A 22540-nucleotide genomic window follows, 5' to 3' on the forward strand; every position below is an offset into this window, starting at 1 on the left:
TCTGGAGGGAGGTATTAGGAGCAGTGATGGAAGAGGAAGAGGAGGGAGCTTTCAAATCTATCCCTTCCTCTCATTTTACTGTGGAAGAAACTGAGGTCCAGAGTGGGAAAGTGAAACACCTAAAGTCACACAGCACTTGGGGATTAGAGCTAAGTGTGGGCATATACACATCACAACATGCTTAGTCAGGCTTGCACACTCCCACACAGCCACTCACACTACATACACACGGAGTTATGCACACAACCACTCTACAGACGCAGGTGCTGTCCCTTGGGTTGCTGTCGTGTATGGTTTAGGCTGCTCAGATGCCTCATTAAGCTGGAGCAGCTGGGTCATGCCTGCCCGCCCACTGACCCCTCCACTCCAGACCTCGGATCATGAGGTCCATGATGGGAGCACAGCATTTGAGAACCTGGGGTCATGCGGTCTATGGGTCTGCTCTGAGCATTCCCTAGAGACTCACTCCAGCAGGGCAGGAGGTTGACCCCCAGAACTGACTCAGAGCTGCCTAGACATCAGGGCTGGGCCTGCGTCCTCAAGGGAGGATGTCTCAGTGTCTCAGGGCAGAGCCAGAGGCCTTACCAGACTCAGAAGTGGGACTGCACTCCCCTAGTTTCATCTCATGGAGATGCTAGAGAGCCTATTGGAGTGCACAGAGGAGCCTGGATGTGGATCCAGGCTCCATTCTGGCTCTGCCCCTCCTTCCATGAATAGCCTTGGACAAGCCCCCTCCCCTCTTTGAGATCTATGAATTTATGATGTTGAGCCAGGTGCTGGGGACACAGAGCTAAGTAAGACACAATCCTCACCCTTCAGGAGCTCAAGTGAGGGAAGCCACAGCATTCCCAGGTGGAGCAAAGAGCTCTTCAGCTCAGGGTGGAGCCATGTGGGAAATGGTGAGGCTGGGCCTGGGGCATGTCAGAGAGAAGAGAGAAGTGCAGGTTAGAGTGCTCGGGGTGTGTGTGCCTGTTTCCAGTGAGGAAACCCTCATGGTGCCTCCACACCACAGATCACCTTCTAGCTGTAACTTCCCACCCACAGTCCCTTACTTGGGGAAACAGTACTACTACGGTGCTTGGCCAGGAGTAGCCACTGACTGGTTCAAGCTGAGCATCTGACCTAAACCCAGTCCATCCATAGGCTGGCTGGTGATTGGTGAAGGGCTTCATGAGAAAGGCTCCACCTAATAGGATGGGAGTGAGAAGTAGTTGAGCCAATCGGAATGGTTCCCATTAGGATTCGAACTAAGAAAATGCAGGTGATGGACTTCTCAGGAGCAAGAGGCAAATGAGGCTGCCAAATAGAGTGAAGTAGACAAACCACAAGAGAAACACCAGGCAGCCTGTGAGAGGAGGGTCTGCTCAAGAGTTGCCCAGCCCCAGCCCCTGACCTCAGCTACCATTACAAGCCTCCTTTTCCCCTCAGAATTGCCTGAGAGTTATCATTGCTCCCTGAAGTGCATAGCCAGTTAAGGAGCCCCCTCATCTCCCTGGCATCCCAGAGAGCCACCAACTCTCTCCACCATCTTGTATGAGAGGCCACTATGAGAAAATAGAAAGATCAGAGGACTAGGAATTAGGGGTCCTGGCCTAGGTTTGAGCCTGAATCAAGTTCCTAAGATTTGCCAAGAGCCAGGTCTTGTCAGAAGTCTCATACATTTTGCACTGTGTGCTTTCTCCTTCATTGGTTATGATCAGGCTAAAATGAAAATGCACAGCAACTTTGACGGGTGAAAGAAGCGAGAAAGATAAAGGCAGCTGATGTCTTCCCAGGGCATCTCCCTCTGCTTGATGGAGGCTGATTAGTTGAGTGTAGAGAATTCAAAACCTCTCTGGCAGAGGAGCCTCCTGGGAGATATGAGAATTACTGGAGGGACAGTTCTGGACCCAAGATTGTGCTTGACAGTCAGAAGTCTCCTGGTGCAGTTCTTAGGAGACTCATGTCTGAATCCTAGAGAGAGCAGAGGGGGTGTAAGTAAAAGCTAAAAAAGCTGTTTCACCAAAAAGTCTGTGTTTTGTTTGGGCATAAGCAGTCCTGTTTTGGGACCAGGTAGGAGAGCCATTCATTTCTGCTCTGCTACTGACTTTTGTGCATTGAGAAGGCTCTAGTGTGCTGGCACCAATGCCTTGAAGAGCCACATTGAAAAAAATAGGGGGGTTGGTCAATGGAGAAAGTCTTTTCAACAAACAGTACTGGAACAATTAGACATCCATATGCAAAAAATGAACCTTGACTCACACATTACTCCATATGCAAAAACTAGTTAAAAATGAATGATAGACCTAAAGGTAAAACCTAAAACTAAAAATACCCTAGAGAAAACAAAGAATATCTTTGTGATCATAGTCAGGCAAAAATTTCTTAGATCTAACACCAAAAACACAATCCATAAAACAAAAATTGAATAATTGGACTTCATCAAAATTAAGAACTGTTCTTCAAAGAAAGACTCCCATACAGACTCCCAAATCCTTATGGCCCAGGTGCTGTGTGAGCAAAAGATCCTGCTTGGAAAGAGGGAGTCTCCTCACAGTCAGCTTTCTACAGCTCTAGTCCATAACCCAGCCACTTGTCCAGGAACATACAGCCAGACAGGACATCTATCCAGCATCTACCTCATCTCATTCCTGAGCGAGGCCGCCCACCCATCACTGCTGCAGCTTCTTCTGAGCTGCCAGCATCTTGGTCAGAGCTGAAGCCTATTATACCCAGAGCCACCTGGAGCCTCTCGGGGAGTCATGAAAAGAGACTTTTGGTCACAGGAAGCAAGTGACGGAGTCGTAGATGCGGGGGCACGAGCTTGATGAACAACCCTTGCAAACACAGCATGTGAGTGACTTCTCAGGGAAGAGGAGTATGAACATCCTGGTAAGCGTGCACCCCTAAATCTATGCAAAATCATGAATGTAGATGTTTCTGAGAACTACTAGGGGCATTGTGGGGACACAATGATGACCATATATAGAACATGAACTCACTGTTGGTACAGTAAACACTAAAATGTCACTGGACATGAGCAAACTGTAAAGTGTGGTGACTATGAATGCACCATGGCAAGCTTGGTGAACATGGTGGTGACATAGAAGGAATCTCATAGTCAGTGGTGAAAACACTGGGGCTTCTGAGGAAGGATGATCACATCGTGGTAGGAATGGTGAACAGCAGAGATGCTGCTTGTGAACCTAATGCTGTGATTATGGTGAATACACCATATGGACACCAAAGCAATCTCAGAGGAAGCAGTTGAGAAATGGAAAGAGAACAGTCCTGATGATGTTGTCTGAATACCTGTATCCAATTTTCCCCAGGACTTTTGTTATGAGAAACCTCAGATTCCTTTTCTGCTTAAGCCAATCTGAGTCGTGCTTTTGTCACTTGCGACTGAAAGAGCTTTATCTGTTGCAGCAAAACAAACCTAAGGTAAAACCTAAAACTAAAAAAACCCTCAAAAACTCGGTGGCTTACAGCAATGATTTATTTCTCATGATCCTGTGTATTGGCTGGGCCATTCCTCTGCTGGCCTTATCTGGGCTCACTCATGCAACTGCTGGAATAGAGTTCAAGATGGCCTCATTCGCCTATCTGGCTGTTGGCCAGGGGCCTCAGTTCTTCCCCATGTGGTCTCATCCTCCGGTAGGATAGACCGACTTTCTCACATGGTGGTCTCAGGCCAGTGTTCAAAGAGAGTGAAGGTAGCAAGTTCTCTTGAGGCCCAAACTCTAGAAGTTGCATTCGCTTCTGCCACATTCCTTTGTTCAAAGCGAGTGACAAAGCCAGCCCAGGTTAAAGGAGTATGTAAATAGATTCCACCTCATGATGGTTGCAAAGAATTTATGACTGCATTTAATCCACCACGATAGGTTAGATAGCTAAATTGTACTAGATGGGAACATCTATAGAATTAGTGTATGCACAGGAAGCAGGATGTGTGAACCAGGCAGGCAGAGCCAGACTGTTTTTAGGCATGTTTTCGCTGAGGAACATACAGTTGCAGTGTGTTCCCACAGTGGTTCCTCTGAGCTGAGGGCCCCATGACAAGCTCTACTCCAGACCACTGGTTCCCAGGGGCAACTTTGAATTGAAGACCTACTATGCCTGAGCAACTTCACCCCTCTGAGCCTCAGTTTTCCTCTGTAAGATGGGTGTGATCACCCCTGCCTCACAGTTTGGCTGTGATATTGAAGATGAGATGATGACCATAAACGTACTTTGTAAATTAGAGTGCTATGTACATATGACTAAACATTATCTGAGACCTGAGAAAGAATAATAAAGGTGAGCCTGAGTGGTCAAGGAGGGCAGGAGGAAGAGACTGAGATGGGGCTTTGTATGATGAGGATATTTACACTGGTGGGGAGGAAGGGCTGTATTTCATAACAGGAAGCTGGGGAATAGAACAATAAAGGCACAGAGGTAGAACAGTAAAAGACTGTACCCAGGACAGGGAGGAAAACAAGGTTAGAGGAGGAGCTCTCCCATTACCCTGGACTCTAGGTCTCTGGGCTCCCAGGTACTGGGTCAGCAGTCTCTGCCGGTCACTCTGAGCTGCAGTCAAATCCTCCAGTCCCCAGAAATCATCAGTGGCCTGTCCTTAGACAGGTCTGCAAAGCCTCCCCAGGCCAGAGGGGGGCGACGCTGGGTTCATGGAAGAGGTGGTCAGACAACATCTTAGAGCATCTTCTGCGGGAGCTACCAGCATCAGGTCAAAGCCCTCTAAGTATTCCCAAGCTCTTTTTCTCTCAGCAGAATGAGGACCCTTAGCATGGGTCAAAAGTGGCCTGACTACACTGTGCTTCAAGCCCCACCCAATCCCCTGGACAGGGATGGGGTGATTGATGGGTGTCCAGTGTGTTCCAGGCAGAGGCTTGGAGCTGATGCAGACTAGCCTGGCCTGCAGAGGCCCCAGATGGCCACTCAGGGCTGAGGCTGACCCATCCAGGCCAGGCCCTGGACAGTTCAGATCCATGGCCACCGCCCAAGCCCTGTCGTCTGTTTGTCTGTTTTGGGGTCCTGGCTGAAGACAGCAGCAGCCTCTCCCTCCAAGAAATCCTGGGAGGAAGGGGTAGGAGTAGACTCAGGAGTAGACTCCCTCAATCTAGCCCTGAGCAACTTAAAGTTCAGGACCATCTGGGGACAGGAAAGTGTCCTTGTGGCCTCCAAGTGCTTAGCCTGGAGCCTGCCCCAAATAGGAGCTCAATGAGATTGTGTGGAAAAGGGAAAGCTGACGCTGGTGTCACAAGGCCACAAGGGCCAAGCCTCCATCTCCAGGCTCTGGCATGAGGCAGGAAGCCCAGCCTAGGCCAAACGAGCCTGGGACATGAAGCAGGCCCTGGTAGCTCCTGCTGTGGTGAGGCTAGTACACCCCCTCCTCATCTTCTGCCTCCAAACAAGATTCTATACTTGGGTGGTCCATGATCCAGTGGCTTCAATACCACCTGGGAGCTTGTTAAAAATGCAAAGTCTCAGGCCTCACCTCAGACCTGCTGAATCAGAAACTCTGGGAGCCAGGCATAGCAATCTGTGTTTTAAGAAAGTTTCCAGAGGATTCTTACGAGTGCTAAAATTGTAGAACGGCTGCCTGAGACAGTAGTGAAACACGTGCTGAAGGGGAGACAGGTGAAGTCACAAAGCATGAGCAGCTGCTTACACTACCTGTGGTAAGGCTGGCCATTCATAAGCTGGTGGGCGCCCATGGCCAGAGTCAGACACATACTCACAGATGCCTATAGGCTCTCAGAGTGTTCACATACAGGGGCTCTGGGGTCCAATAGGCACAGACAAGCACCCAGATGGATGTAGGTAGGTTAGGGAAGAACTGTTCTCATCAGGTGATATTCTATGACCCCTTTCTCTCTTGACCTGTCTGAGCTTCTTCGAGTGTCCTCAGAGGCAAGAGAAGCTGAGTAGGTGTCCAATTCAGACCAAGTACCCCTAGCTGAAAGGCCCAGTGGCCTGTATGCCTAAGAGAGTTTGGAGTATGTGCTAAAACCAGCAAAGTCCTCTCTCTGCATGGGTGGGCCAGGGCCAGGGGAATGTGGGGGATCAGCAAGCAAAGCTTAGACAAGAGCACACCATCCTCTGAGCCATGAAATACTGCCCAAATATAGAAGTCCCTTTGGCCCCTTCCCAAAGCTGCTCCCAGTGCCCACCCCAGTTCCCCACCCATCTCTCTGCTCTGGCCTATGGAGCCCCAAGCTGCTGTCCACTTGGCCCATCACCAGGCTCTGCGGCTTCTCCCCCTAAGGATCTGGAATTGAAATCCCAGCCTCTGGGAGCTGCCTGGGATGTGGGGAGGGGAGAGGGAGGCTGAGCTTCCTCATGCTCAGATCTGGTTTCTCTGCCGCTTCCCGTGGCATACTGCCACAGGCTGAGCCACCAGCTGTGCTATATAAGGTCCAGCGGCTGGACCGTCAGAGACACGGAAGACTTGGGCCCCCCAGCTGAGGAGTCTTGCTCAGGACACGGTGAGTTCCACTCCCATTCTCCTCACCCCATTTCTGCACTCCATGGCCCTCCCCTTACCACCTCTCAGCTTCCCCTTTCTGCTTTGGCATTCTCGCTTTTCCCCCATTGGCCCAAAGTCCTCACCCTCCCCCATCTGAAAAGGCCCCCTTTCAGCTTTGGAGTTCTTGCTTTTCCTCCATTAGCCCAAAGTCCTCACCCTCCCCCATCTGAGGTCAGGGGCCCTCAAATGGCCCCAGTCAGGGTCTCTGTACCTCTAGTTGCCCTGCTTCTCTTCTGCGGTCAGCCAGTCCGCTTTGTCCGAGAGTTCTGAGGAGCGTAGGATGGGGATCCTAACCAGCAGAGCGTATATTGGGGAAACTTCTGTGGGCTGCCAAATGGGAAATGGTTTTTCCACAAGGTGCCTCAGGCCACCTTGGTCTCCCAGACAGTCCCAGAGCAGTCTCAGACTGAATGCCGTGCAGGCCCACAGAGCACTCTGCTCCCTGCTCAGAGTTTGGAGCTTGGGGTATGACACGCAATAGCTGGAGACCTTGGGGATGCCTGTGTCTCTGTCCCCTAGGCTGAGAAACAGCTGCTGGTGAGGATAGCAGGCTTAGAGTTAGATGGTCTGCAATGTGAAATTGGTCAGTTTTCCCAGGACAGCCATGTACTTTTGAATCTTTTTCCAGGAAGGAGGAACCTCCCACTTTCCTACCACACCCTGGGCTTTGGAGGTTGAAGGGATCCACTTTTGAATCGATCAGATTCTGGGTTGACCAGAGCTCTGGGGAGAGAGAAAAATGAGCAGGAGCCTGGACAACACCCCATGGGCCCTTGTTCATATTGCCAGGCTGCTTTCCTCTTCCCAGTTCTGCAGCCTCTAACCCATGGTCAGCAGATATTGCGGAGCCTTGGCCTCTAACAATACATTCACCCTGCTCTCCTTCAGTAGGCTCCTGGCTGTGTAACTCCCAGCCAGGCAGAAATGTGTTCCAGCTGCAGCCTGTGCACATCTGGGAATGTGTTCATGGAGGTGGTATGTCTGAAAGCGTTTGTACCCTCCTGCTTGCCTGCCCTGTGAGGGGCGCTGTAGTTGGAGCTGGGTCTTTACAGCATTAATATGTATCCCCTTTGTGCAAGAGTGTGAGCCCCATTGAAGGGTAGCAAAACATGCCTTCATGCCCAGGTCTTGGAAGTGATTACTGAGTCACCCAGAGGTTGCTGGGAGTAAGCCCAGGCCCCTCCTCATTGGCAAGGAATTTGCCCTCCCTTGTACCCTGTGTCGATGTGGGGTCTACGGTGTGAATCCAGATCTGCCTCATCTGAACTTAGATTCTGAGCCTCTGTACTACTCAAGCTGCCTGCATTTGCAACTTGGGTAGCTGTTACCTTCCACAAGATTTTATTCTGTCCATCCTTCCACCCTTGATAGGTCAAGAAATTGTTCTGTTCAAGCCATAAGAGGTGACTCAGAAATGTGGAACCTGACAAGCTTTGTTTCTTTCTAGGTCATTGGATCTGAGACGCTTCCCAGGGGACCACATTCCAGGGACAACCCAACTCTGTGAAGCACCCTCACCCATCTCCTATCATGTTCCCCACAGGGCCTGGGGGAAAGATGGTGGGGACCAAGGCCTGGATGTTCTTCTTCCTGGTCCTGGAGGTCACCTCGGTGTTAGGTACAGGCTAAGTATCTGCTGCTACCTCCCAAATCCCACACTTGCCATAGAGAAGTCATGTCTGGTTTGGGACCCAACTATGCATTTGCCTTAAGCCACAGCAATGGCCTTAAAACCTGAGACTGGTTTATAGATTTATTCGAATTTTATATCCTGCCTGTTTTCTCAAAGGATTTGAGTTAGTTTCCAATATTAAAACTCATAGAACAGAATCTTTTAAATGAGAAGGATGAGTTGTTATTCAGAGAGAATAAAGAGGATAAGAGGGTTACCACCACTGAGTGATAAATTTAGCTCTGAGCTTCTGGCAGCCAGAGCAAAAGGAAATTGCAAGGGATCACTAAGTTCTCAAAATCAGGTTTGGAGTTTGGTCTGGTTTTAGTTTTTTTAGGACTGAAGCCAAATTTCACAGACCTCAGAACTCCTTCTGGTCTCCTTGTATTCTGACTCCATCCTCTGGTGACACTGAGTTCTCCAAGGAACAGGTAGAGAGAATTTGCTTGGCCGACTCCCTGAGGCATCTGTGTGTCAGAGCTCCCAGCACTGCCCTGTGTATTCTCTTAGCTTCCCTTCCCCTCCCAATTTCTAACTGCATACTCAGGTAAAGCAAAAAATGCTCAAAACCTCTTTTAAAGCTGCTTGCCCTGCAGGCTTTGTGACCACAGATGCAGGAACAAAGGCTGGCTCAGTGTCTTGCCAAACCCTGTGTGTGCCCACCTCCCGCCTTGCTCTTTTCACTCTGACAGCTGCTGTTTGTGAGGATGATTAACATTCAACCATCTGAACAGAAATCAGAGTCGTTTGATTAAAAGAGCTCCTATCATCCCAATTAAAGGGCGTAGAGAATTCTGATTTGGCTCCTCACACGAGAGTTAATTGCCTTTCAAAGCTTTGCAGGCCTCTGCTCTCCTTTCTCCTTCCCATTCTGGAGTCCCCAAACCAGCCTCAGATGGAGTGGGACTGGAAGCTTCCTGGGGCCTGAGGACCTTGTACCATCCTCAGGGACCCTGATACACTGGGGTCCAAAAATTGAGGACCATTGCCTCAATCAGGCCAAATGAATCCTTTAGAGGGAGGCTAGACTCACAAAGCCAAACTTTGCCAAGGGAAGAGAGATGGACGTCTATTGTCCAGGTATTGCGATAAGAGGAATTACTAACACTTATTCAGGAAGCGCTATATGCTAGGCATTGTTCTAAGTGGATTTTATGAATGAGCTTATCTAATCCCCACAATCCACTGAGGCAGGAACTATTATTATCCTCATTTTATGGTGAGGGAACAGGGGTCAGATGAGTTAAGTCTCTGGCCCAAGTTTACACAGTTAGGAAGTGGCAGAGCCTCTGGGGCTCACATTTTCAATCTCAATCTCTATATACTTCCGAAATGCTCACTCGTGTTATCTCACAGGGTCCTCATGCCAACCGGACCACCCTGGGTGGTGGGAATTCGTATCTCCCTTTTACAGATGAGGAAAATAAGACTTTGTTCTGGTAGGAGGGATAGGCCCAGACCCTAATATAGGAGCCCCCACCCACTGGCTGCTCCACAGCATCCGAAGATCCATTTCCAGAACAAGAGCAAAAAGAAAATGACCATTTGCTGAGCATGCACTATATGCCAGGTCCCTTTCCACTCAGGTCCCTTATCACCCTGAATATGCCCCAGAGCCCTAGAATGTAGTAATTATTAATGTAGCCCTATATTGCAGGGAAAAAATCTTAGAGAATAAAGCTCTTACGAAGTCGCACAGCCAGTAAGTGGCAGAGTGGGGATTTGAACCCATGTCCGGTATTTATGCTCCATCCATCACATCACAACGCTTCCTTGCTTCTTGAGAGGCTTGTAGCAGGATCATGCTGGGCCCCGGTAACTAATGGTCCTGGTCCCTCGTTTTTCCTCCTGGCCCTCAGGGAGGCAGATGATGCTTACCCAGTCAGTGAGAAGAGTCCAGCCTGGGAAGAGGACCTTTGGCATCTTTGCCAAGCCTGCTGATCTTCTGGAGAGTGAGTTGTGGCTAGAGCTGGGAGGGGCAGGAGAGAGATGTTTACTGAGCTTGGGCATGATATCAGGGTTCCATGGAAACCCATTTTTACAAGGCATTTGGCCTACATCTCTGTCCAGGCAAAGGGGCCTAGTAGATAAGACAATCCAGAATCATGAAGCTGCCTGATATGTTCCAGGAATGCTGTAGGGCTTGCTGGGGCTATAGGCTGGTAGGGCGAGAGAGGGGAGATGAGGATAGAGAGATAGCAGGGGCCAGCTTGTAGCACTGAATGTTCCTGGCCAAAAGAATTAAAGCTGGGAGTGGTGTGGTCAAGCCACATGAAGAAAGCTCACTCCGACTGCAGTGTCAAGAGGGCGGCGATGGGGTCAGGGGGAATCTTGAGGTAGAGACCAGGCAGGAAGCTACTGACATGGTACAGCCAGGCTGCTGAGAGCTTTAATGGAGCCCTTGGCAGTTGAGGAGTGCAGAAGGGCAGGGGATGCTAGAAAGACAGATGCAATGGGGCCTGAGACCAATGTGGGGCGGGTGGGGTCCTGAGAGTGAGAGAAATCAGAGATCACTCCCAGGAGTTGAACAGGAAAGGGAAACTGGAGCTCACCGCGGATGCAGAGCTTGCCTCCTCTTCTACTTGCTCTCTTTCTCAGGTCCTGGTGAGTGGACAACGTGGTTCAACATTGACCACCCAGGTGGGCAGGGTGACTATGAGCGGCTAGATGCCATTCACTTCTACTATGGGGACCGTGTGTGTGCTCGGCCCCTACGGCTGGAGGCTCGGACCACTGACTGGATGCCCGCAAGCAGCACTGGCCAGGTGGTCCATGGCAGTCCCCGTGAGGGCTTCTGGTGCCTCAACAGGGAGCAGCGGCCTGGCCAGAACTGCTCCAATTATACCGTGCGCTTCCTCTGCCCTCCAGGTGAGCCTGGATGGCCCCATTCCCTACCTCCCACAGGCCTCAGAACAGGGAAAGGCCAGGGCCTGCCTCTGGCCATGGGAACTCTGGATACCACACATACACATATGTTGACTCCCTAGTAATAACCCAGTAGTGTCATGAGAGCCATCATCTTCCCAAAGCTGTTGTGTTTCTGGGTGCTCTCCATTCAATTCATTTCACTGGGTGCGCATGGCATGGTGGTAAAGACCACAGGTTCTGGACATGGGCTCCTTGGCCCCAACCCTGGACCTGCCAGCTGAACTGTGTTCCTTAGGCAAATTTTCTGAAGCTGTCTGAGCCTCAGGTTTCTCACAAGTAGAACACGGGTAATATTAGTAAATCTTCTTAGGGTTTTTATTTTTTTAATATGTATGTATAATGAGGATTAAATAAGGTAATGAATGTGGAGGGCTTAACCCAGGTGACAGTTCACTAAGGGTTAGTTTTAGTTTCTATTTAGTTCCCACGTATCAGACACTGTGCTAGTATCTACATCATTCAGCCTCTACAACTGACATGTGAGGAATCTCTTATGTTGAAGAGTTACTTCCAGGTTCAGAGAGGTTAGTAATAATGCCTGGTTCCCAGAATGCCGTCTGATAACTGAGAATGGAAGCAAAGTGGGGCTGGAGAGGGAGTCAACAGGAGCATCTCTGTGGCCGACGCTTCCTCTATACTCGTCCCTGGGAAGGGAAAGGCTCCGCCATTTGGGAAGGTGGTGTCTGTGTCATTTCTTTTGGACACCAGTTCTGAGCTTTCGTTTGAGAACTCATTTCTGAATGTGCTTTCCTCAACTACACAGCTGATAAGTAGAGACCTGGGGTTTGAATCCATGTCTATGTTTGCAGAATTTATGCTTTTTATGTCCACCCTCCCCACACTGGATAATATAGAGCCAGCTGCAGGCCTGCCCACTTCATGGATGGGCACCCTCCCCTCTTAGGGTTCCACCAGTGCAAACAGCCTGACCCCGCAGGCCCAGGTGGCAGTGGTGGTCACCTGGAGTGGGAGCTCAGGCTGGGCAAGGCCTCCTGGGCAACGTTGGAGGCCCCCACTCTTGCACACAAGCCTCAGACCAGAGGTGAGGAGGGTGGGCAGAAACGGGCTTGATGTCTGAGTCACTGAAGTCTCAGGCCCTGATGGCTGTTTCCACACTGTTGGAGAGGGAAGATGCTACTAACCCTGCACATCCTGGGACAGCATATCAAAGTCCCAGTGCTTGGCCAACAATTCTCTCTCAGAGCTAGACCATATTCCCTCTAGACCATATGATATCTTTGTGTCAATTAGAGACACTACTTCCTCAAGACGCTTGACTTCCATCTGTTGGAAAAATCATTGCAGTAAATACAAACATCAGTGACATCTATGATGTAAACAGAGGCCCTGCTTTCTGAGAAAAACCAGCTTCAGGGGCAGATTTTCTGACAGAGTCCCCATGGGAGGGAAATCAAACTGTTGATCCTGCTTTGCAGGATTCCTGCGCCGAGACACAGACCGCATCTGGAGCTCGTGGACTCCCTGGAGCAAGTGTTCTGCTGCCTGTGGTCACACTGGGGTCCAGACCCGAACACGCACCTGCTTGGCAGAGACAGTGTCACTGTGCAGTGAGGCCACTGAGGAGGGTCGGCTCTGCATGGACCAGGCCTGTACAGGTAGTACCCTTGCTCTTGGTACTGGGCAGGGCATGGGGCTGAGGCCGAAGCAGCTTAGAATAGGTTAGAGGGTCAAAGTGAAATGGATTTATTCATTTATTCATCAAGTATTAACTAACTGAGCATCTATTATGTGCCCTGATGGGGATATAGAGGATAATGTGGGAGCACGGAGCAGGGTCAATTATCATAGCTTAGGGGAATCACAGAAGGCTTCCTAGAGGAGGTGTCCTGAACTAAGTCTTGAAGGATGGGCAGAAATTAGTCTTGTAGGCTAGTAAGGAAGGTTAACAAAGGCTTAAGGGGGAGGGGAAGCATATGTGAGTCCACAGGCTGAGATGTGGCTGAAGAAGGGCCAGAATCCATATAAGCCTTTCTGATATGACCCCTTCTTTCACAGCTTGTGACATGACCTGCCCCATGGGCCAGGTGAATGCTGATTGCGATGCCTGCATGTGCCAGGACTTTGTGCTACGTGGGGCTGTCTCCCTTCCTGGGGGTGCCCCAGCCTCAGGGGCCACTGTCTACCTGCTGACCAAGACACCTAAGCCACTGACCCGGACGGACAGTAGTGGGAGGTTCCGAGTCCCTGGCTTGTGCCCAGATGGCAAAAGCATCCTGAAGATAACAAAGACAAAGTTTGCTCCCATCAAACTCACAATGCCCAGGACTAAGCTAAAGTCGGCCACCATCAATGCAGAGTTCGTGAGGGCAGGTACTTAAGTTTTCTGGGGTAGGGCCAGATTTTTAAGTAAAGGGATTACATTGCTAAGAGCTGGTTTCCCAGCTTGCCCACAAGGCCCAACCAACATCATCTGTTCCTCCCATTCCCCCATTACTTCTCTGCTCTCCTCTCTTATAATCCTCCTCTCTGCACCCACTGAGTCACTCTACTCCAGCCACAATGTCCTCCTATCTGTCCCTCAAACACAGTCATACTCCTGTCTCAGGATCTTTGCACTTGATATACGCTTTGCTTGGAGTATTCTTCCTCCAGATACTGGCATGGCTTGCTCCGTCAAATGAGTTCTTCCCTGGGCCACCTCACCTAAAATAGTCATTACAATATAGTGTAAGGTTTGGAGGTCAAAGAAAGGGAGGCTGGGGGGAATTCAGAAATGGTACAGAATGGCCAGAAAATTCTGCTGGAGGCAGCAGAACAGGAATATTGCGCTGTTTGAAACAGGCAACTCTGTCCCAATGGCGGTGCTTGGGAATGTTGGCTGACACAAGATCCCCTTGGTTCTCCACTGCCTCACCCAGATGCTGCTTGACCCCAGGCTGAGGGGGTAGAGAGGGTGGACTCCATTCTGGACCAGTATCCTAATTAAGACTTTTAGAGAAGGGCTGGTGGGGGGTGGGGGGAGTGACATTTTAACACATGTCAAAAAACCTGAGGGAGCAAGTCTCTAGAGAATCTGTCTCAAAGAAAAACCCAAAACACCATTTCTCATCTTCTATCCCAGAGACTCCATACATTGTGAAGAACCCCGAGACAAAAGCACGGAGAGCTGGGCAGAGTGTGGCCCTGTGCTGTAAGGCCACGGGAAAGCCCAGTCCAGACAAGTATTTCTGGTGAGTGTTCTGCCAGTTATTCTGCCCGATTCTCCTCTGGGCAACCAGGCTTTCTTGCATTGGGTCTGGTCCTATTAACAATAATAATAATCAACAGAATAAAGTTACAAGTATGGCTCTGGTGTAGAGCCAGGACCTTGGCACTTACAAATGGGATCCAGCAGGATTGAGGCTGCCCAGACAACTAAGAAGCCCTGTTGTGGCCCTCTTAAAGGTGGGGTCCCCACAGAGATGCTCTGTTCTCTGGGTCCTGACTTACATCTCCTGAGAACACAGGACAAAATTCTTCAGTCCAGCTACCCCAACAAAGGCAAACAAGGGCAGAGTCCCCAGTGGCCGTGAGCCCTTTGCCCTTCACAAACATTTTACAGCCGTTATCTTGTTTGACCCTCCCAATGCATTTGCGAAGTCAGCTAGGAATCACTGCTCCCATTTTATTGACCAGGAAGCTGAAGCTAAGAGAGATGAGATGATTTGTCCAAGGATCCATAGCCAGTGCATGGTGGGGCTGAGACTCAATCAAATCCCTTGACTCCCAAGCCAGCCACTGCTCTTAGATGAGCCAAGTCAAAAGTGGTATTGGCATCTGCAGGGACCCATCCACCGTCTGTCTCCCTAGCTGCTTGCTCCTGGCACTGCCCCCTCAGGCTGTGTTTCCCCATCCCTTCCAGGTACTACAATGACACGCTGCTGGACCCCTCTCTCTACAAGCATGAGAGCAAGCTGGTGCTGAGGAACCTACGGCAGGACCAGGCTGGGGAGTACTTCTGCAAGGCCCAGAGTGACGCAGGGGCTGTGAAGTCCCACATCGCCCAGCTGACTGTCATAGGTAAGCCTGTCAGGGACCCTGGGAGCACCCCAGTGGACATAACTAGGCAGTAAAAATTTGAGCTTTTATGTGCTGTGCACAGTGCTATACCCTCCAGGACACAAAGACATCATAGCTGCCACTCCAGGAAGGATGAAGAAATGTAAATAAGAGACAAATAAATAGAAAAATGCAGCTAAAACAGGAGATAAGGGGCTGTGGCCTCCATAGATAGGAGACAGAGACCTTCCAGGTAGGAGTGACTGTGGATGTCTGCTTGAGGGAGCAGCATTTCATTAAACTGGGCATGCACAGTTCAAAAGCTTCCCCAGGTGATGCTAGTTTGCAGCTACAGTTGTGAATCCCTGGTCTGAAAGAATAGCCAGGGACTATGTGTATGAAGGTGGGGGCGTTCCAGATTGAAGGGCCAGCATGAATAAAGGTATAGATATAGGAAATGGGCTTTACAAGAAAGAGTGACCTGATTAGAGCTGGCTTCAAGGAGTGAGCCGAAGGGGAAAAGACTCGAAGCCAAGACCAATCAGGAACCTGTAATTGGAAAGTGAGAGAGAAGGAGGATAGCTTAGTAATTGGCCTAAACAAAACCAAACAAAAGGCAGAGAAAAAGAAGATTTATTGGAAAGATTCTGGTGTATTTCACAGTCTCCAAAAAAGTTGAGCAACAGACCTTAAGGCATAGGGCACTTGGTCCTTGGCAACAGTGGAGCCCCATTAGCAGTGGTTCCCAACCCATAATATCAGTGTTTCCCATTTATCACAGTTACTTTTAATACTTTGAAATTTTAACACTTTAAATTTTAAAAATATTTTTCTATTCTGAAGTTAAATTTATAGATAAGTTAACCACATATAATTGCCAAGTATATATGCTCATGGACCTAACTATAACATAAAGGAGAAATAAAAAGAAAATAATTTTAATACAAAATAGTATGTATTTCAATCTGTAAAGACTTTGGCATAATGACACAAGAATGCCAACCAAGAGGTCAGACACTTGCATTTGAATCCAGTTAACATAAATGTGACAGCTACAAATACTGATGGATACAGAGGTATTATTTTGGTGGTTCACATTCTTTGGGTAACGTTGTTGTAGGTACACGATTTTTCTGAGACAGCGAACAATTCTTGGTATTTTTCCAAGCAACTGAAGTACAGTCTTAACTTGATTTTTATGGTAGTTGCATTCTTGAAAAATTCAATATACGGTGAAGCCATGTAAAAATTCAGTTTAAACAGGTTTTCCTGTTTAAACAGGATCAGTTTAAACAGGTTTTCCACCTTCATGAATGTCTGGTGGGACGTGCGAAAGTCACACAGGATACAGAAAAATTCTTTATATAAACAGTGCCAGGCCTCGCAGGACACAGAGCAGCAACGCCCCCACTCACTCTGTGCCAGTAGCACTCCTAATTTTGGTGGTAATTTGAAACACTCTCACAGATTTTCAGTACACCTCCAATGAGAACCATCACTCTAATGGTCTCAGCAATCAACTCTGTTTCCCCATGTATAAAATGGGATCAGTAATAGTTGTTCCATTTCTTTCAGAGGAGTTCCGTGACAGTCAGGATCATGGATATCCAATACTTTGAAAACATAAAGCACTGGGGAGAGGTCAGGTTGAGGTGCCATTTGTGTAAGATGTGAACTTACATTATATCCACACCATTTCCCTCCACAGCCCCTGATGAGACCCCTTGCAACCCAATCCCTGAAAGCTTCCTTATCCGGCTGCCCCATGATTGCTTCCAGAATGCCACCAACTCCTTCTACTATGATGTAGGCCGTTGCCCTGTGAAGACCTGTGCAGGGCAGCAGGATAATGGGATCAGGTGCCGGGATGCTGTGGAGAACTGCTGTGGCATCTCCAAAACAGAGGAGAGGGAGATCCAGTGCAGTGGGTACACACTACCCACCAAGGTGGCCATAAAGTGCAGCTGCCAACGCTGTACAGAGACCCGGAGTATCGTGCGGGGCCGCGTCAGCGCTGCTGATAATGGGGAACCCATGCGCTTTGGCCACGTGTATATGGGGAACAGCCGTGTGAGTATAACTGGCTACAAGGGCACTTTCACCCTCCATGTCCCCCAGGACACTGAGAGGCTGGTGCTCACATTTGTGGATAGGCTACAGAAGTTCGTCAACACCACCAAAGTGTTGCCCTTCAACAAGAAGGGGAGTGCAGTGTTCCATGAGATCAAGATGCTTCGGCGGAAAGAGCCCATCACCTTGGAGGCCATGGAGACCAACATTATCCCCCTAGGGGAGGTGGCTGGCGAAGACCCTGTGGCTGAGCTGGAGATCCCATCCAAGAGTTTTTACAGGCAGAACGGGGAGGCCTACACAGGAAAAGTAAAGGCCAGTGTGACCTTCCTGGATCCCCGCAATATTTCCACAGCCACAGCTGCCCAGAGTGACTTTAACTTCATTAATGATGAAGGAGACACCTTCCCCCTTCGGACATATGGCATGTTCTCTGTGGACTTCACAGATGAGGCCACCTCCGAATCACTTAATGTTGGCAAGGTGAAGGTCCACCTTGACTCAACCCAGGTCAAGATGCCAGAGCATGTGCCCACAATGAAACTCTGGTCACTCAACCCAGACACAGGGCTGTGGGAAGAGGAAGGTGATTTCAAATTTGAAAGCCAAAGGCGGAACAAAAGGGAAGAGAGAACCTTCCTGGTGGGCAACATGGAGATCCGAGAGAGGAGACTCTTTAACCTGGATGTCCCTGAAAGTAGGAGGTGCTTCGTCAAGGTGAGGGCTTACAGGAGTGAGAGGTTCTTGCCCAGTGAACAGATCCAGGGGGTTGTGGTCTCTGTGATCAATCTGGAGCCCAGGACTGGCTTCTCATCCAACCCCAGGGCCTGGGGCCGCTTTGACAGTGTCATCACAGGCCCCAATGGGGCTTGTCTGCCTGCCTTCTGTGATGACCAGTCCCCTGATGCCTACTCTGCTTATGTCTTGGCAAGTCTGGCTGGGGAAGAACTAGAAGCTGTGGAGTCTTCTCCTAAATTCAATCCGAATGCAATTGGTGTCCCTCAGCCCTACCTCAACAAGCTCAAATACCGACGGACAGACCATGAGGACCCACGGATTAAGAAGACAGCTTTCCAGATTAGCATGGCCAAGCCAAGGCCCAACTCAGCTGAGGAGAGCAATGGGCCCATCTATGCCTTCGAAAACCTCCGGGCATGTGAGGAGGCACCGCCCAGTGCGGCCCACTTCCGGTTCTACCGGATTGAGGGGGACCGGTATGATTATAACACTGTCCCCTTCAATGAGGACGACCCCATGAGCTGGACTGCAGACTACCTGGCATGGTGGCCCAAGCCTATGGAGTTCAGGGCCTGCTACATCAAGGTGAAGATTGTGGGGCCGGTGGAGGTGAATGTGCGAGCTCGTAACATGGGGGGTACCCACCGGCAGACTGTGGGGAAGCTGTATGGAATCCGGGATGTGAAGAGCACACGGGATAGGGACCAGCCTAATGTCTCATCTGCCTGTTTGGAGTTCAAGTGCAGTGGGATGCTCTATGACCAGGACCGTGTGGACCGCACACTAGTAAAGATCATCCCCCAGGGCAGCTGCCATCGAGCCAGTGTAAACTCCATGCTGCATGAGTATTTGGTCAACCACCTACCACTGGCAGTCAACAATGACACCAGTGAGTATACCATGCTGGCACCCCTGGATCCATTGGGCCACAACTATGGCATCTACACTGTCACTGACCAGGACCCTCGCACAGCCAAGGAGATCGCACTTGGCCGGTGCTTTGATGGCACATCTGATGGCACATCCAGAATCATGAAGAGCAACGTGGGAGTGGCCCTTACTTTTAACTGCATAGAGAGGCAGGTGGGTCGCCAGAGTGCCTTCCAGTACCTCCAAAGTACTCCGGCTCGGTCCCCTACTGCCAGCACCATCAGAGTTAGAGTGCCCCCAAGGAGGCAGCAACGGGCAAGTAGGGATGGCCAGCGCCGGCCTGGAGGGGTGGCCTTTCTGAGGTTTCCTGGGGTTGCTCAGCAGCCTCTGAACAACTAAATCTTGTGGTACTTCTCTCCTTCCCCAACCTCACGTGACAGCCATTGTGAGACTAATGCACAAACTGTCACTTGGTTAATTTAAGCACATCTGTTCTGGTGCAATTTGCTTGTTTGTTTCTTCATGCCTTTACTTACTGTCTTTGTCCTGTGATATTGATTGGCACGTAGCTCCCCAAGTGACAAAATAAAACCCCTTTTATTTGTTCTATAAAAGAAACAAGAAATTGGCCATTGGCTAACTCTGTGGCTTTGACTGTTCTTCATTTGGTGCCATCAATGGAAATGTCCTTCCTTTCTCTTTTGCATGGTTTTGCCCACCCCTATGATAATGATAATCTGATGTTGAAGATCAAATAACCAATATAAAGCATATTTCCTGGCCTTGCTCCACAGGACGTAAACAAAGCCTCCATCACAGTTCATATATATAAATGGTGGTGAAATAAAGGAATAAACTATAATATTTTTACTTGAAATGTAAATAACTTATTTATTTCTTTGCTGAGTCTGGAACTCCGGTGCACATTCAATGTTAAGCTATTGAATATAGGGTAATCATAGTTCTCTACCAAAGTCGGGAAAGAACATCTCGTATCCACAACTGCAGTAGGTTGTTAATTATATTAGCATGTTTCCCTTTATATTTGCTTTTGTTCTTGCTAGAAGCCCAGTGTAGCCCAGAGTAGATGTCAATAAATGTACATTTTGTACTTGATTTTGAGGCCGCTGTCCTGTCTTTTAACCTTTAAAGTGAGCCAGCTGCTCAGAGAGACACAGGGGACTCTAGAAAGTGGTCACAAAGTAGCACAAGTCACAGCCCCCTCTAAGTTACAGGGCCGGGGAACTAGGCACACACTCCACAGTCAACTTAGTTCTCATGGATCATATTTTCCATTCACGGAGAAGAGCAAAGATTCCTCGAGTTGTGAGCATGTTCTGGGCTCCTGAGCAAAGCTAAACACATGTTCCAATTTTTTTTCCTTCCTTCCTTCCAAAAACTGGGGAACCTAAAAAAAGGCCTGGCCCAAGGGCCAGCAAACCGGCCAAAGGGGCCCTCAACAAACCCCCCCCCCGGCCCCCAACCCCAACCCGCCGCCCTCAACAACCGGGCCGCCGAACCCAACCAAAAAAGAAGGGCCTCCCCCCCCACCCCAAGATCTTCTAAAGACACCCAGCTTTTCCAGATGCCAGATCCCTGTTGTGTATAACACCTCCTGTCCCTTGAATAAAACAACTGGTCCAAATGGACAAGGTTTTGTTTTTGGAAAAGGTTTTTGGTTTGAAATAGTAAACCAGAGACTGGTAGATGGTGCTAGAGTAATCTTGGAGGTATTAACAGTCAGGGCGGTGGGGTGTGGGGTTGGATAAGATGCACTGACTGCCCCACTCTCAACTCCTCCAGAATCTGTCAGGGAAGAGGCCGCAGGAATTGGGAGAGGAGAGGGCATCATTTATAAACAGAATAAAAAACTTTCCTTCATCCCTTGGCCAGCCCAGTGCAGCCCCTTTTGGCCACCTCTGGCCTGGACTAGATTTGTGCTCTTGGATCAGCATCTGCCCAGCTCCCAGGGGTTTGGTTCATAATCAATTAGAAATTTCTCTGGCTGAGCACCCCTTCCCCATGACCTCTGAGAAAGTGAGCACATGCAGAGCTGGGGCCTAGTGGCCTTATGATTGCTTTTTGACCCACTTCCAGACTATGCTTCCCAGGAAGCAGCTTTCACTGACTGTTGGAGGTGGGGCTTGATTGTCCCTGCTGAGGGTCAGTGTTGAGCTATATGCAGCACAGATGCCTTACTGCTTCAGTAGCAGTGCTTGTTACTTCAACCTGACCACCCAGTTTGCTTCCAACTCACCAAGAGGGTATGCTTGGAAAGATGAGCTTACTGGGCTCCCACCCCATGCCCTTCCCTTTCTGTTCTCCATTGAGAGTCTGAATAAATGGACTCCAGCCGGTGGCAGCTGGTACCTAACTTTTCTCTTCACTAACCGAACATTTACTGAACACCTACTCTATGCTAAGCCATGTGTGCAAGTAGACAGGCCTTTATGAGTATATAAAATATACCACACATAGTGGCACCAGACTTGGAGTGGTAGTCATAGTAAGCTTCTTGGAGGAGGTGACATCTAATTTAAGGTCTGAATGATAGGTAGGAGCTGGCTTGCTGAAGGTGTGGCTGCCAGGAGCAAGCGGCCCAAGCAGAAACAGCTGGTGCAAAACCAGAGGGTGGAGGCCCAGAGGGAATGGCAGAGATCTCTCTTTCAGGCAAGAAAACACTGTTGGCCTCATGACACCTACTTTCTGAGCATCTTGCTTCCAAAGAGATGTGCTGCCTGATCGCTGTGTGACTTTGGTCAAGTTGGTTTCCCCTAGACCTGATTTTCCTCACCTATAAATGAAACGGTTGTATACTTAAAACTAATGCAGTGTTATATGTCAGTTATATCTCAGGTAGATAGATAGAAATTTTTTTTTTTTAAATGAAGGAGTTGGTCTAGATCAGAACCTAAGCCATCTCTAAAGTCTTTTCCATGATTTTCAGTGAGCCTAAGAGCACAGTTTGCAGGCTGCCTTTGCTTCATCAGACTGCTGATGATTCACCGGCTGTTTCCTTCCCCTATGGAGACTCTACACACTGGATGGACAAAACATTCATTTCAGAAAAGCTCTGGGGTTTCGGTCTCAGCCTGCTGTATACCGGCTGATCACTCAGCTTCTGAGAGTGAACTTTATGAGGATGGACACCAGATGGCAGGGAGGAAGGGCACAAGCAGGAAGATAGAAGGGCCAATCGGGCTGCTTCTGCTTTCAACCAAGGAATTTTTCCAAGCAGAATGCTCTCTATAGAGAGCTCTAACAGCTAGGGTGATAGAAGAAAATGTCACCAAGTTGTCAGGACAAGAACAGACTTGAAAGATTGAGAAAATTTAGACAAGCCAAGTTGGAGGCATTGCAAGGACAGGTGGAGTTTCAGGCACAGGAATTGGCTAGAACCAAGGACTAGAGAGCTAGGACTACACACTGGAAGGCTTTTGGTTACAAGTAACAAGAGTGCAAGCAGATGTCAGGAAGGACTAGAAGCAGGAACTGCAAAGCCATCAGAATCAGGTCATCACTCTCTCTGGTTTAGATTCTCTTATTCTCTTCCACAGTCAGTGGTTTTTGCTCCCTTATCCTCCTGCCCTAACTCAGTCTTGCTCTACATGTTCTGTTTCTCAAATGGTTTCTCTTACTGTTTCTCTTCTTTCTAGGTCCCTCTCCCTGGTCAATCTATTTCTCAGCCTCTTCTTTCTGCAGGAATCCTTAGTTTCTCTTGGCAGACCAGCTTTCTCTGCCCTCCTGGTTTTTTA

At 49.2% G+C, this 22540-nt stretch overlaps 1 protein-coding gene across 1 annotated transcript; it reads left to right on the forward strand.

The window, feature by feature from the left end:
- The first annotated feature begins 6424 nt into the window (after positions 1-6424).
- Positions 6425-19908, forward strand: CILP (cartilage intermediate layer protein). Its single transcript, XM_011363325.1, has 9 exons — positions 6425-6467; positions 7956-8126; positions 10040-10132; positions 10779-11048; positions 12545-12724; positions 13125-13439; positions 14191-14299; positions 14971-15128; positions 16816-19908. The coding sequence occupies exons 2-9, from the start codon at positions 8039-8041 to the stop codon at positions 19182-19184; spliced, it is 3582 nt and encodes a 1193-aa protein (XP_011361627.1). The 5' UTR covers positions 6425-6467; positions 7956-8038; the 3' UTR covers positions 19185-19908.
- The last annotated feature ends 2632 nt before the right edge of the window (positions 19909-22540 follow it).

The sequence above is a fragment of the Pteropus vampyrus genome, unplaced genomic scaffold (genome assembly GCF_000151845.1).
Source record: "Pteropus vampyrus isolate Shadow unplaced genomic scaffold, Pvam_2.0 Scaffold85, whole genome shotgun sequence".
In the NCBI taxonomy this organism is placed as follows: domain Eukaryota; kingdom Metazoa; phylum Chordata; class Mammalia; order Chiroptera; family Pteropodidae; genus Pteropus; species Pteropus vampyrus.